At 32.5% G+C, this 14936-nt stretch overlaps 2 protein-coding genes across 7 annotated transcripts in view; one reads left to right on the top strand and one right to left on the bottom strand.

Moving 5' to 3' along the window:
* The window catches only part of LOC108723001 (cytosolic carboxypeptidase 1), a 31830-nt gene extending 30684 nt beyond the window's left edge, over nucleotides 1-1146 (top strand). For 3 of the 5 annotated variants that reach the window (XM_018448432.1, XM_018448435.1, XM_018448436.1), the window contains exons 17-19: nucleotides 152-304; nucleotides 561-704; nucleotides 980-1052. In XM_018448432.1, the coding sequence (XP_018303934.1) occupies nucleotides 152-304; nucleotides 561-672 (265 nt within the window). In that variant the 3' untranslated portion in view covers nucleotides 673-704; nucleotides 980-1052. Of the gene's footprint in view, nucleotides 1-151; nucleotides 305-560 lie in introns of all 5 variants that reach the window. The other 2 variants (XM_018448434.1, XM_018448431.1) reach the window with 2 other exon arrangements.
* Nucleotides 1147-2445: 1299 nt separating this feature from the next.
* Nucleotides 2446-12916, bottom strand: LOC108723014 (mitochondrial uncoupling protein 2). 2 transcript variants are annotated; one of them, XM_018448456.1, is made up of 6 exons: nucleotides 12695-12916; nucleotides 7878-8386; nucleotides 7624-7745; nucleotides 5634-5743; nucleotides 3718-3933; nucleotides 2446-3554 (listed from the first exon to the last, which is right to left on the bottom strand). In XM_018448456.1, the coding sequence occupies exons 2-6, from the start codon at nucleotides 7995-7997 to the stop codon at nucleotides 3169-3171; spliced, it is 954 nt and encodes a 317-aa protein (XP_018303958.1). In that variant the 5' UTR covers nucleotides 7998-8386; nucleotides 12695-12916; the 3' UTR covers nucleotides 2446-3168. The 2 variants fall into 2 exon arrangements, with proteins under 2 accessions (XP_018303958.1, XP_018303957.1); XM_018448455.1 differs by lacking the exon at nucleotides 12695-12916 and having other exon boundaries at nucleotides 7878-8461.
* Between the last annotated feature and the right edge of the window lie 2020 nt (nucleotides 12917-14936).

Here is a 14936-nt window from a genome sequence, read left to right as displayed (position 1 = left end):
AATTGTAAGATTTACATTTAATTTATTAACATTAACTTGGTGAAACGTTTCCTTTTATAGTTACATTTATAAAAGTCAATATTACTGCATTAATGATATTGCAAAGCTGTGATTGAAAAAATGTCACTATGTCTCGGTTTTATTCAAACAGAAGTTATACGATGGAAAGCAGTTTTTGCGGATGCGATCAAGGCGTATTGGCGGGATTACATCTCGACACAGAGCATCTCAAAGCTATTGGAAGAGATTTCTGCCAAGCTTTATCTATGATGAAGGATGGCGGTGACGATTGGGTCATCGGAAAGTACGTACAGAATTGTTATTAATTCATTTCAGTATAAATCGACTTAAACATAAATTTGTTGAAATACATTTGATTGAGAACACTTATATTAAAAAAAGAAAACTTAGAAAATATTTAGAAGTGTACTTCCAGGAATTGTATTTAATCGGCAAAATTATTTTCCAAGATCGTTTTTAGAAAGAATAATTTTTCTAAGTTTTAACTTTCTACGGGTTAGAATAAAAGGTTTTACAGAATGATATATTATTCAATATAGATCAACAGAGCAAGCCTGTTGTCCGAGAATGTGTGTTTTACGAAAGTCACGGAAGATACCGAAATGCATTCAAGATAAACATGCTATACATCATATCACAGCGTTTTCTTAGCAAATGAGATAAATAAACAATTGTATTATAAGGCAAGATTTGTGTGTGACCATTCGTGTGCGCGCATTGTTAACTTAATGCTTTCGTTATAAATTGTTGAGTATCAAAACATGTTGCCCTTTCTCTCGTTATCAATCGAACTAACAATATTTCTGTAAATTAATGATAATATAGCTAGTAAGTGAAAAGAGCTGTCACTTAATTTAATACATCCATTACTCTTAAAGTTAATCGATAGTTCGCTTATTTTTCAATCAGCCTATCATTCAATATGTTTCTTGTTAATTGTGCCTGTTACTCTTTTTAGAATTCCTGTGGAGAAACGTATTCCCGTGGAATCAAGATGCATGAACAACGACGTATCTTCTAGTAGTGAATCCATTGATTCCGATTTCGAGACTTAAGGAACTGCACCTCAGTCAAATATCAAAGTAGCTATTTTAACAACAAAATTTATTACAAATATTTACTCTCGTGCACTTTTAAATTTAAAATTTAATATAAAACTTATTTCTATTCTGAATAAAATATTATACAATAGTATAGTACAAAACAATACTTCACGAAAAGAAATATTTCAAACAATATTTATTTAAAACTGGTAACATTTAAAGCTATGAAAATACTATCTACATATCGTAAAGTATATTTGTACATATCTTGGACATCAATATATTTCGTAAATTAAGTTTCCATAGTAAACGAGATTATGTTTGCTATAGATTATTTTAATACGTGATTTAATACGTGAATATTACCTAAGTATGGTTATTCAATTTCGAAATAAAAGTTTCGAAAGTTGAAATTATATCATAAAATCATCATCTAAGATCTAAGCAGTGATAAAAACAATGATATCTAGAAAGCTTTACACACACACACATTTTTGGGAAATTTGAATCAGTTTAAAACAAAATAGATTTAGATAATACAAAAAATAAGGGAACTGTATCATTCCCTAACACGGTACCTCGCTCTATACTTTGTACACATAATCATATAAATATAGGAAATAAATGTTAATGAGTTGTGATTCCCTGTAAATTTATAAAATCTCCCTAAGCATTTCCTGAAGTAATTATTTGTGTTCCACGGATTAAATTTTCGACGAGATCTTTACATGCGTATTAATATAATGCTAATTGTAAGTTTGCGACTATTATTACGTCGCGCTTTTTAATGTAGCGCTTATATGCGCTTTTTTTAGCGCTTTGCATACACTGCTGTGCTACTTGTTGCTTGTATTACTATAATTTAACGGATCATTTCTTTATTATTCCAAGCAAATTTTTAGAAAAATGTAATTCTTGATAGAAACATATTGTATCCAATTAAGCATAATCAGTACTTGTACGTATACTATACGTATTATTTTAAAACGAAATAGTTTTCGTCATCGAAATTCGACGATACGGATATGTCGCGCGGATTATATCTCAAATCACATCATCATTCTATGAGAGTTGGCAATGATTGTATTTCATTATAAATAACAAATATTTCTATAATGTATAATTTTCATCTGTAATAGAGATTCTCCGAATGCTCCTTGCAGACTAAATTATTTGTATACTGAGAAAAAAATTATTTATTTGATTAAATTAATTTAATTCGTCTTTATTGATAATGAATGTATGTATTTTAGTCAGACATATATTATATTTTACTTAAATACATACATTCTTCAACGAAAAAAATAAAGATAATTAATTTTTTTCTTAGTATATGACATGTAGTTTAAAAAATCGTTGATTTACGATATAAATTGTGCTCTGTAGTATAAATTGTAGACTGAAACGAGATTATATTGTATGCAAAAATTACACGCTACGTTCATGAATGATCACTTAATTAAAGTGACGCTAAAAAGAAAATTCGTTATTTTGTGATCACAGTTTCTCAAGAGACTCTAATATAGAGAGAAATTTAAGTAAAAACATCGGAATGAATTTTGATAATATTATTGTCTGTTTGGCGCGTTAACGATTTGTGTAATCATTGTATAATCCATCTTAAAATAGCCTAACGCCTTATAAATATATAAAGCTTTCTGACGGAATTCAAATTTGTTTCATACAAATTATTAAAAAATCCTTACTGTTCTTAATAAAAACTAAAGTAACTAAAGTACTGAATGAAATTATAGCTCCTATCACTATTGTTTACTATTTCCGGTGCAAATAATTTTTGTTGATCTACGATTAATCTCTTATCGTTGAATGATTCGACGATGAACGCCGTGTGCGCACACTTGCATTTAGGAAAGCAGTAATAAGAGGATATTCCATCGGCGATTACCATCGGCTGAAATTGCATTTTGGAATATCAAGCTTTCAGTTCTATCTACGTTTGATTCATACGGTTTATCTAAACAAACGCTAATATTCTACGGAAATATGAATTTCGACAAGGTAACACAAGAAATTACAATGGATTATACCGATCTTCGCGCTGGTTCGGCAGAATAATCGGGTTTGGTAAGTAATCGAGGACTTTTCACTCGATGCCATATAGCTTCCTCATGTGCAACTTCATCTGCTCATAGGTCACCCACAATACGATGTTCCAGGATACTAGGCGCGAGAAACTCGGTACGAAACCTTTATAGAACGCGGTGGGGCCTTCCTGGACGAAGGTCTTGATAGCGCAGTCTATCGCGCCCTTGTACTCGCCAGCGGCGCTGTTCATGTAACGCGTCTTCACGACGTCCACGGGACTCGCCGCCAGGGTGGTGCAGAGTCCTGCGGCCGTTGCGGCGGTCAAGTGACACGGTATCCCGTCACGGAGATAACCACTAGCCAGGATGAGGTCCTTGATGATGTCGTAACAGACTATCTCCGACACGTTCACGATAGCGTTCCGTGAAACATTCGGCATGGTTCCTATATGTGCGACGAAATAGAGGATTCGGATTACTTTTCACGATATTAAAAAAAATGTCTTATTTTGTTTTATCTAATAGTTTGTGTAATCATTAAAAAATTTTATAAATAATAAAAGAAGTTTCTAAAATTGAAAATATTTCTACTCTATAGGAAGACTCACCTTTCCAAAGACCTTTCGCGCCTTCTCCACTGGCGATACTCTTGTACGCCTGCAGGGTGGAGCTATACCTTACCGATGATCGCCCATTATTCCCAGCCTGCATGCGGATTTTAACGACGTCGGTCGGCTGAGCAATCATCACTGCCAAAGCGCCCGTCGTGATTCCCGCGGCAACACGTACGCCAATGTTCATCGATGTACCACTCTTATTGTTACCTGTTGAAATAAAAACGCACGATGAAGAACTAATCTTTGACAGATAATTTAAAAATTAAGAAGCAATATAAAATCGACGCAAATTGTGCGTTGATTACTTTTACCTCTCATTTAATATTCACCAATTACAATCAAAATCGGTTTTAATGTCTTTAATATTCATAAGCGTTAGCAAGCTTTTCACAATCACTTTGACATTAATAATAAATAATAAATTATAGAGGACCGATGATGTTGTACCGCGAGCAATCCCAAAAATATAAATCAACTTGTCGATTATATCGAGATAATGAAAACAAATCAATTAAATTTTCTGTAAACATTGAAAAACGGTACAATTTCAAAATTCTATTTTGAATTTGAGATTATAAAATTTGCGTATAAATTCATTATGTCTTGTTTTTTTTTAAAGAAAGTAAACAAGTCTATTTGAGCCAGCATAGGATGTATAGATGCAAATTTTTTATTTATTTAATAAAAGTCTTGTTTTTTAACAAAGTTATTGATACTTGTCTGGATATCCAGCTACAAAATAAACATAACAGTTACAATAGGTTATTTTAGATAACATAAATTATATAATTTACATTTAAATCATCGATAAATGTAAAAATTCAAAACTGAATGCTATTTAAAATTAGGTAAAAAACATTTTAGAATATGTATTATATTGATGCATATACAAATGAACTATAAGTAAATCATAGAATTTTTAAATTAATTTTTACATACGTTTTTGAGAACTTTTAAAAATAACTGTAAAATTCATGAACATAATGATACCGAAAAATAAAAAAAGTAGATACAGCAATTGAATAGCAAGACTATATATAAACATATCTGATTGAGCAAAATTTTAGAAAAGTCTCAGCAATATATCAAAGATGAATTATTTTAATTTATTACATCCAAGCAAATATAATTGCAACAAATGTATTTAAAAAACTTTGCAAGAAAGATAACAGTTTGAATGCTGTATTTTAAGGAGTTAAAACTTCTTTGCAAATGTAAGCGGAGTAAAATGCATAATATAATATATAGATAACAGTCTTATTCAATGCAAAGAGTAAGAGTTACAAAAGATCAGAATTCAAATCCTCGCCTTTGCTGTACATTCAATCTTTTAGCTCTCCCATTTCCATTTTCTGACCTTATTCTTTGTTCTTTCATTCCCCTCCTTTCCTCCTTTCTCAATTTCAAAAATGACAGAAATGAGAACGAGGAACGTACCAAGACGATTCTAGACGATTCGCGCGTGAGGTTTACGAGAGTTTTCGCCATGATAAAACGAGTCGATATGAATATGCATGTCTATGTATATAACGTTAGACATTTAGTATTAGACATTCTTGACTATTTTTTATAGTATTTATGTTTTCTCTAATTAATAAAATTAAGATAATTGGCAAGAATTTAATCATCAAAGAATATTTGTGAATATATAAAAATATATTTCAAATATAATTTTACAATTGTGATTCATTAAAATTGTCTAATACCGATATGTTTGCATGTTACGTGTATGTTTAATATTAATATTAATTTACAAAACGTGCGTTTTATTGTATATGTAAAAGATATATGAATGTATATTATACACGCGTTTAAGGAATTGGCGAAATTGTAACGCGCGCGCACGGCTACTCTCGTATATATCATAGAAGATATATTATCAAAAGTTAGGAGTTTGTTGGCTGTACCGTCGAAGATTCCAGCGTAGAGTGACTTCACGCTGTCGTAGAGGCCCAACCGTATGCTGGCGAAACACATCTGTCTCTGGAGTCCCGCGGATAGACCTCCGTACAGGCTCCTGTAACCACCCTCGCTCAAGCACACCGCCCTCACAATTCACCCTCAAACTCGTTTCCAGGGCATCGTTTGTATACATTTCTCTCTCTCTCTCTCTCTCTCTTTCTCTCTCTATATCTCAATGTTTTTAAAAAAATATTATTCGCTTTTTTTTACGCAAATATTGCGTAATTTTTCCTTTTTTTCTCTTCGCCTTTTTCCTATCCGCGCGATTTCGCACCTCATTTTTTTTACAATATAGATATTTTACATATTAAATGTTTTGAAGCGAAAGTGAATATTACTCGTTAATAAAGTTCATAGTTCGAAGACGCGAGAGAAAAGAGAAGTAATCCGAGAGCTGAGAAATAACCAAGAGAGAGCGTGCATTATTTGTCACGTTGACCGCGCATTTTAATGTTGTATCACGTTCAAAAATAGAGAGGAAGAAGGCACCGGTGATTAGGAAAGTAAGTCATTGTATGTATATAAATATATAAGCAAAGTAAATGAAATAAAATCAAAAAGAGAAAGTGAGAAAGAAAAGAGAGAAACTACGTGAGAACTTAAGAGAAATATATCGCAAAGAGGAGATATGTAAGAGGGATAAGTAGGTTGTCTTACGAAATTTTATAAGCAGCTTCACTGAAGAAACGACTATCAGAAGATATAGGAAGAAGTTTCGTGACATTTATGCGCCGTACAAAAAAAGTTTACGCGAAGCATCACGTATCCACGTTTGTACGTATCAATCGTCACGAATTCTTTTTATTGTACAAATTAATTTAAAATTTATAAATATTTTGTACAAAAGAAACGAAACAGATCGAATAATTCGGTTAATTTTTCGAATAGCGGAAAAAGAGACGCTAAAGACAACCCGTGCAAAATAGAAGTAAAAGAATGATCCGTAAAAGTAATAAAATGGTAAAAGGAATTGCTACAGGAAATACCATCGACAAGTCTCATTAAACTTGTACTAGTTTCGTTTTACATATTTCGACCTTCATTGGATATAATGTGTAATCCTTGGAAGATAGTTGCATTCCTCTATCTACTTTGCTTGTGCGCAAAAATTGTTCTACGTAAGTGAGCACTTGTCCATGGCATCTGACTGGAGGATGAAATAAAAATCATACTTATTCAGAGATTAATCGTAAGAGTCTAGAAAGTTTTCCAAAATAAGCAGTTATTGTACGTACATGTGCCAGATATCGAGCAAAATCTTAATAAAAACACGATAAGCCGCTAATATTTTTTCCTTTCTTTACTAACAATACATCAGAATGAAAAACAGTTAAATAAGTTAAGTTAATCAGTATACGCGCGCGTCGTTTAAGCGAGGCTTTTCTATGTGATATAAATATAAATATCTATGATAAACACCATTGAAGTACCAAATGAAATATAAATAAGTATTTTTTATATTTTAATGGAACACATAATTTGTGATTACCTTTATGTAAAAATTTTAAAGTTACACATTTAATAAATTGTATTCTGAATTAATTTTTAATAGATTTGTTTATATTTAGCATATTTATACGTGTAATTTAATTAATAAACGAGAAAAAGATTAATCAGCTCAATCTGGTACACGCCGAAACGAAAAATCTGGTTAATAATAGTTTGTGTATTACGAAAAAAAAAGTACCGTATATTATTATTTCAGAGAGAGCGATGGTTGAATATAAAATAGTTATTATATATATCAACGAGCGATTGCTTTATAAATATTTTTTATAAGCTTTAAATTGAATTATCACTCTTAGGCAAGAGGAAGTCCTGCATTTACAGATTCTGTATATATTACAATATTATGTACAAATGTTAATAGCGCAAATAAAGTTGTCCTACCTACCATCGTTTCTTAAATTACTATTAGGATAATGAACAACGTACTTTGCGCCTTCGTATCTGACGATGTTTGCGACGGTCTGGAACAATCCTGATTGGCTCGTTCTTACTGCAAAGACCGATCCTTCCGCTGATGCCAGCAACAGGGCTTGGCCTTCCCCCGCGATCTTGAAGAAAAATCATTTCGATCGTGAAAGAAATAATTTGATTTCTAGAACGGTGAATGAAAAGATGCAACGAGACAACACGCGATTGTTTCGAAGGAATAATTCAAGTAGAATTATTATTACTTTACTCACCTGCATTCTAACTTTGGCGGTGTCTAACGGAAAGGTGGCTAAATCGGCGATGCAGGCTGCGGTGCCTGCGGTAAGTAATTTCACGCCAAGTGAAAAGTCGTCCGACATTCCTTGCTTCATAATTTCCGCTGTTCGGTCACTCTTCCAAGATCTTTTTCCCTCTTATTACTGCTGATGCGTGCTGTTAAAAGTGAGCGTGGATGCCTCGTGAAGAATGATGCAGGATTCTTGGATAAATTGGCTAATTTTTTCCAGCGTGACAGTAATTTCTCCCTTGAACTCGCTCGTTTCCTTCCAGCGGGATTTCTTTTTATTGGGCAAATGATCCTATGTACACTATATACAAAGTCCTACCAAAGGACAGGAACTTTCAGATGTTCATGGATTCAACTGGTGTGTTCTTAAAGGTACGTTTCCCTAAAATGATCGGGATACGCGTGGAGTCCTCCCGATCGCGAGCACTCGTGTTTGATTTCTTGATGGTGAACTTCTTTATACATACTATTCTCCTGTGAACAAACAATGCAAAAGAACGCCGTACAATATTCTGATACGAGGAACAATCGGCTTGATGCAAACGTTAGCGACTGTCGCCGCTAAACTGACAGCCGCTGCTTTTATCCCACGAGAGAGTGAGCACTATGGTGCGATTCTAATTCCACAAAATAAAGCGGTTGTATTTCAATTCCGTAACTCTTTAACGTCAGTGTTGAGTGTTGGTATCGTCATATTGTAGTTACACAGATATTATATACAGTATAGTAAAAAAAGTTACACTACACTGAAAAAAATTGTATTCACTTTTGATCCAATGAATGATCGTTAATCAATGTCCGATTTAATGTAGTTAATTCATTGATATAATAATTAAATACAACTGGATTCATTTATACAACTATATATTCATTCTTGCAATGAATTATAGTAATAGTTTTATAATCTAAATCGTTATGAGAATTCATTGGACCAATTTTCATTATTTTTTTATAATTCAATGAATATTTTATTCTATTTACATACAGTTTTGGTTCATTGTAATGACAACATATATCTTTATCGTTATCGTTAAGAGTTACAGAATTGGGGTACTGATAAGCGTAAAAGTATATCGCGTCGCGACCGAAGGTAGCATATTGAATTGCGCATGTATCAAAGATTAACGATCATTGAACAAGGTGATTTGTCTCGAGACTATTAATCGGCGTGAAAAATCCACTCTTGTGTGAATATATCGTGTCATCATCTTGAACCACGCACACACGACGAAATCCTGGAATATTTGGATGAGAGTTATCAAGCCATCGTAATGATATACTATAACGCTAATCGCGATTAATGACGGGCAAGATCCGTCTGCCAACGTCGTTATCACTTGGCACGTGCCTCTTAATTACGTTGACAACGGATTTTCCACGATCGTGTTGTAGAAGTGTAATGTAGAAGCGTCGGGCGTATTCTCGTTTCTGCCCCCGGAAGAGAGTCTTAGCCGGGTACCGAAATAGACCGTCGTAGATGGGAAGAGAACTTTGATCAGCTTGATGACTTGCCAAGTTGCCCATACCGAGGAGAGAGGCTTAGGGATCGGCGTCTTTATTTGCGATTATAATAATTAATCAACTCGACGCTTAAACGATACGTATATTTTTTATATGAGTATGTCTCGTCATTTGTGCGGTTTTGATATCGTTTGTGCTTGGATATGGCGTTATACACAAGGAGTCGCCAAAATAATTAGAGTCGTAATGCTAGCAATCGTATGTTTATATTTTGTGTCGTCTAGACGTTGAAATATGAATAAGTAGATTAAATAAATGATAGAGTTCAAAGAACGCGACGAAGCATGATCAGCAGACTTTGTCCGATTATTTTACTTCGTAGAATAATGTTTATTGAATACCAATTGCAACTAGTTGATCTGTTATTGAGTTTAAACGAACAATTATACGGTGAAATCAGTGCATCGTGAGTATGTAATTATTCACTCAATAGAGGAAACCGTCGCGTCAGCAAACTTGAAACCTCCACATTTTATAAATTTAAAAGAGAGGGGAGAGAGAGAGAGAGAGAGAGCTAGCATCGTTCAGCGTTATCTAGTAGTATTCTATCTCTTTCTTTGACTTCGTAAATGAGTTATATGAGAATTACTTGATTGATCAAGTCCTGTTAAGCTAGCTGATTGCGCAATAGACGAACTGAAAGTTCCAGTACATAGTCCAACAACCATCAAACACGTTCGCGCGTTTTGAAATTTCCTAATAAAAACTGTGAGAGAGAACAAATGTCGTCATTCTCGTAAAGACAGTGCAAAGTCCATGAATTGAATTATTTTCACCGCATGACGAAAACACCGCGTTGGTGCCGTGCCTCCGCAACGTCACATGCGTTTATCATTGCGAGTGATGGCAGAGTTTTATTTTCGAACTGTCATTGAACTTTAATGTTATTTAGCTGTAATTTGGAAGACTTAATAAAATTTGCTGAGACTAGAAGTTATTCGATAAATTATTTCGAGGTCATTTATTATTTAAATCATACGTATACATATATATATATAATTATACAAAAATATATATAAAATATATATATAAAATTATACAAAAATTATATATATATATAATTTTTGTATAATTTTAATTTTATATAATTTAATTTTGTTACTGGTATATATAACGTAAATTAAATTAAATTAAATCAGATTCTTTTTTCAATTGCATATACAGAGTTAATTGTTTGCTTGTTGATATCCTTTTAAAGAAATCAAGCTAGCCTTCGAGAAATGCGGAACTTTTGTGGTATCCTTGCGAGAATATGTCGATGTAAAATAAAAGGTTTGTATTGATTTTCCTTATCGCGTTGATAGAAAAGCATGGAATATATATGTACATATAGAAAGAATGGTGAGATATTGTCGGCATTGTTCTCCAACGCAGAATTTTTATCGTCATTATGTATTATAATTTATAATAATTATATAAAATACGTATGTATTCAATCACACACAGAAAAGTACTGTATTTAAATGTTAATTATTTGTTCCAAATATTTTTAATAGTATCATTTTTTTAATAGTAGAATGATATTTTTCTGTGTATAAGTTTTGTTTGTCAAAACTTTTGCTCGTTTTTTTCTTCCCTTTTATTTTTTCAAAATTGTATCAGTTTACATGAAATCACGTTTAATTTTTCTTTTTACGGGGACCATTGTTTGACTCAACCCCGATTATTTCAGTCTAGGTCAAGTTCGAGCTCATGCATTATTTTTCGAAGAACTCTCCGCTTCAGTCGCGAGAATCGGGATCGATGGATAATAACATGAGTCATGTGCGACGAAGTAAAATGAAAATCGCACGCGAAAGTTATACTACCAGCTTATTTGCCGCGGAATGGGCGTTTTGGAATCGACGTAGTGCGAACACAGTGCATCGCGAAACGTAGACGCAGCGTTTCTAATTCTCCGTCATTTCTCTTCCACGAAGTAGAATCTCTTTTCGAACATTTCAGCGCGACTTGCATCTCGCTAAATTGCTTGCAAAAAACAAAATCGCCCGCTGACTCGCAAACATGTTTTTATGCTAAACGGTGCTGACTGGTGCGTGGAAAAACTTCTGATTGCGATTTGCAACTTGAAGAGAACATTCGATTTTTTTTTACATTAGGGATGACGTTGGTCAACGTTAATTGTAATTGGTCAAATATGTGCTATTTATTTCGTAGTTATTAAGTTTTAGAAAAAACCACGACGTGTTGATCAAATCGGGACCGCGTTTCTTAAAAGTTATTTTTACAATTTTTTAATTATTTTATTTAATTTTGTATTCATTACATTTTCCGTTAACATTATACAATCGAAACATCTAATAAATATCTTCTAGTACGGCCGAACAATCAAGCATATTCATACAGAAAATCGTCTGCTAATAACAGGATATCGATTTGTATAATTATGCAATCAGTTATTGCGTTTTGCGGATTCGATAGGATAATCACAGAATATCATTTACAATCCAAATGTGCGCAGAATATTATTTACAATCCAAATATATTGATTTTCCAACGAATGGTTAAATCCCATGATAAAATAAAGTTAGGATATGGCAGACGCACAACAGTATACGTTGTCGCAACATAATCATGTTACTTCAATATCTGACTATTGACTCATGAGGCGTAATCAGTTTTAAAAGCGTTAATAAAACGCGACGAATTTGTCTAAATACCTGCTAATAAAAGGATAATTTCCTGTCTAATACAATTATAGTATCCTTGATAAAGAGTAGATAATATAATATACAAGGTGAGTCATAAATATGCTTTGAAATTTTGTGAGGGTGTTCCATATAGATAAAAAGGAAGAACAAATATTCTTATGAATTAACATTAGGTAGCAAATTTCGTTATCGAAATAATGGACAAATATAGTAGTATTAAATAATAACTTTAGTTAAATTTAAAAGTTTCAAGTAGATATTTTTTTGTTTATAAAAGATACACTCAGAGTGTCATCCATCATTTTCCACACATGCCGGAGCAAGAGAATCTGTTTTGATAATTACGTTTGTTCTCTTTTTTTATCCAGGAATATGACATTTTAAGACATACTTATGACTCATCTATATAGTATAATACATTAACAAATCAAAGGGTGAAGGGGTTTTTTGGATTTGATGAGGAAAATAAACATTTGATGAGGTAAATGGAAATATGCAAATAGAAATGAAAATAGCCGAATATACCGTTTAATTGCGCAGTGTTAATGAATTAGCAAATTAGTAAAAAAGCAATAATAACAATCAAAAATACAAATTATAGATCACTTACCAAGTGTACAGTAAGTAGGTAACAACACAACTGAAAGGAATTGCACGAGAAAGCACCGTTTATACCGGCTCGTCGACCAATGGAGGAAGATCAAAGTCGATGCCGCCCAATGGATAGTCGTTCATGGCGTCATTTCCCACCAAGGAACGCTGAGCTTGCGGAAATCGATAATTTCCAGAAGCGCGATGGCGCTCGCGATCAGCCGGGTGACTTCTTTGCGAGGGCGAGTCTGCAACCCCTTTATGGGGACGTCGAGAGAATCAAATCAAGTTAGAAGAACGTTTGATTGTAAATTGGACTTTCTGTCAAAAAACAAGAAAAAAGATAAGAGAGAACATGAAATATATTAATTAAAAAAGATAAAAGAAAAAGAGGAAGAAAAAAGTTTTCATTTATCCTTAAATTATGCTCATAAAGTTCGATTAAACTAAGCGGATCATCTGTCTCGCGTATTTTATTTCCAACTCATGCAAGTTAAATTATACATTTAATGACATTTCGTGACGTCAGCTGCTGGCATTTCAAAGGTTTTAAACAATACACTCGTAGCGTAATTTATACTCGTAACGTTGCGCAATGAAAACATTGTCAATTCTTATGTAATTATATTAGTTTTGACAGATAATATAAAAATACATAGAGAATGTAATTTTTAACTAATTATACTTTTGTGCTTATTAGCGTTTTTAATGTTTTTTAAATATTCGTTTATCTTCTACGAGGCGTAAATTCACTTTATCTGTCGTGCAAAGTATACAAAATATATCTATAAAGTAAATTATTGTTATAGATACATTTGAAATGTATCCCACTTATAATTTATCATCAAATATAATTAATTAGTTAATTAAGTCTTTTAGAAGCATATATGACAGGCATATTAAATATCTTTATGACAGCAACAAGTTGCATATTTTCATCGCTTTATCCAATTCGGTTGATTGGAACAGCAATTCCCTGACACCGCTGTTCTTGTACTTTGATTTTTCAATATCTCTTAATAATTTATTAATGTTATGCCATCCTTTTTTATTTCAAAAACTTTTATACGAGTTTATATCGCTCGAATATAAGAATATTGAAGTGATCTTTAATTTTATTACAGTGTAATATAATCATTTTTACTGATTTTTAAAGCTTACATCTCAATTTTGAATATTTTTTCTTATATCTAATAACTTGAAACAATTAACATACAATTACAAAAATAATTTTTGCTTTTTAGATCTCAGAAAAAGTATATTTATATTTAAAGAAAATTGTCTTAGAAACGTCCTTCAAGGATGAGAGTAGAGACCAGTAGAGACTTTATATGATCTCTATTTGCTCAGCTGTCTATAAACAGAGAGTTTAATTAGCGGATTTACTACAATAGGAATATTCATATTTGGTTCTTATATTTAAAATTATCTTTAAGCACAGAATTAAAATTTCAATTACAGAGCCGTATTAACATCTTAAAATATAAGTTAAGACATAAATCTTGAAATAAGAACGGACTATGAATACCAGCCATTATTTAAAAATTTATCATAATTAAGTTAATTCTTTCTCTGTTTGTTATAAGTCAACTATGTAGTTATTTATATTTAAAGACCGATTTAAAAAGGGGGGAAATCAATTTCAATGAAAACGTTGTCAATATTCAGGAAACTATGATCTCATCACATTTGTAATACGTCCAAATGTTCATTCATATGAATCTCTGCTGTCTTTGGGCTTTGGCTGCCTGTGCATTATACACGCTCGTTATTGACATACGTTTTTGAACCAAATGTAAGCAATAACACGAGAAAAATCTCAGGGCACTTCTGGTTCTGCCGGGATTCGAACTGAGACTTAGTGTTTCTAAATTTCTCTTAATATAAACAGCAAATTTGCTATTAAACCATACAGCCTCTACATGGATATTCGCTCTAGTATGCTTACTTATATTGAGAACACAAATGCCTTACCACGCAAAGTTGTACGCGTATCGGAGAAGGCATAAGCGAAGGAATGAGAAAAAGGAATGAGAAGATATGAAAACGCATTTGTATCTCCGTGCGATACATATGAGAGCAGTTTAATAAGTCAATGACTTCTTTTAATTTTTTTTTTCAAACTAAAATTTGACTTATTTTTTAACATAGTCTGCTTTCAAAAAGTAACTGACTTATCAAATTGTGCCTATGTATCTTACAAAAGTGAAGTAGATTGCAAAATACAACTCGCACGTGAATCTAGCAGATTGTATCATAAT

This window comes from Mycetomoellerius zeteki, unplaced genomic scaffold, assembly GCF_001594055.1.
Source record: "Mycetomoellerius zeteki isolate Tzet28-1 unplaced genomic scaffold, Tzet1.0 scaffold221, whole genome shotgun sequence".
Classification (NCBI taxonomy): Eukaryota; Metazoa; Arthropoda; class Insecta; order Hymenoptera; family Formicidae; genus Mycetomoellerius; species Mycetomoellerius zeteki.
This window is presented reverse-complemented; position numbering and strand designations above follow the sequence as displayed.

What these genes read in the sequence shown, in the direction of transcription:
- LOC108723014 (XM_018448456.1), bottom strand. Translation starts at nt 7,997, where the DNA reads ATGAAGCAAGGAATGTCGGACGACTTTTCACTTGGCGTGAAATTACTT. An exon ending in CCGCCAAAGTTAGAATGCAG is followed by an intron (nt 7,746 to 7,877) that starts GTGAGTAAAGTA and finishes TTTTTCTTCAAG; the next exon opens with ATCGCGGGGGAAGGCCAAGC. An exon ending in GTCAGATACGAAGGCGCAAA is followed by an intron (nt 5,744 to 7,623) that starts GTACGTTGTTCA and finishes GGGTGGTTACAG; the next exon opens with GAGCCTGTACGGAGGTCTAT.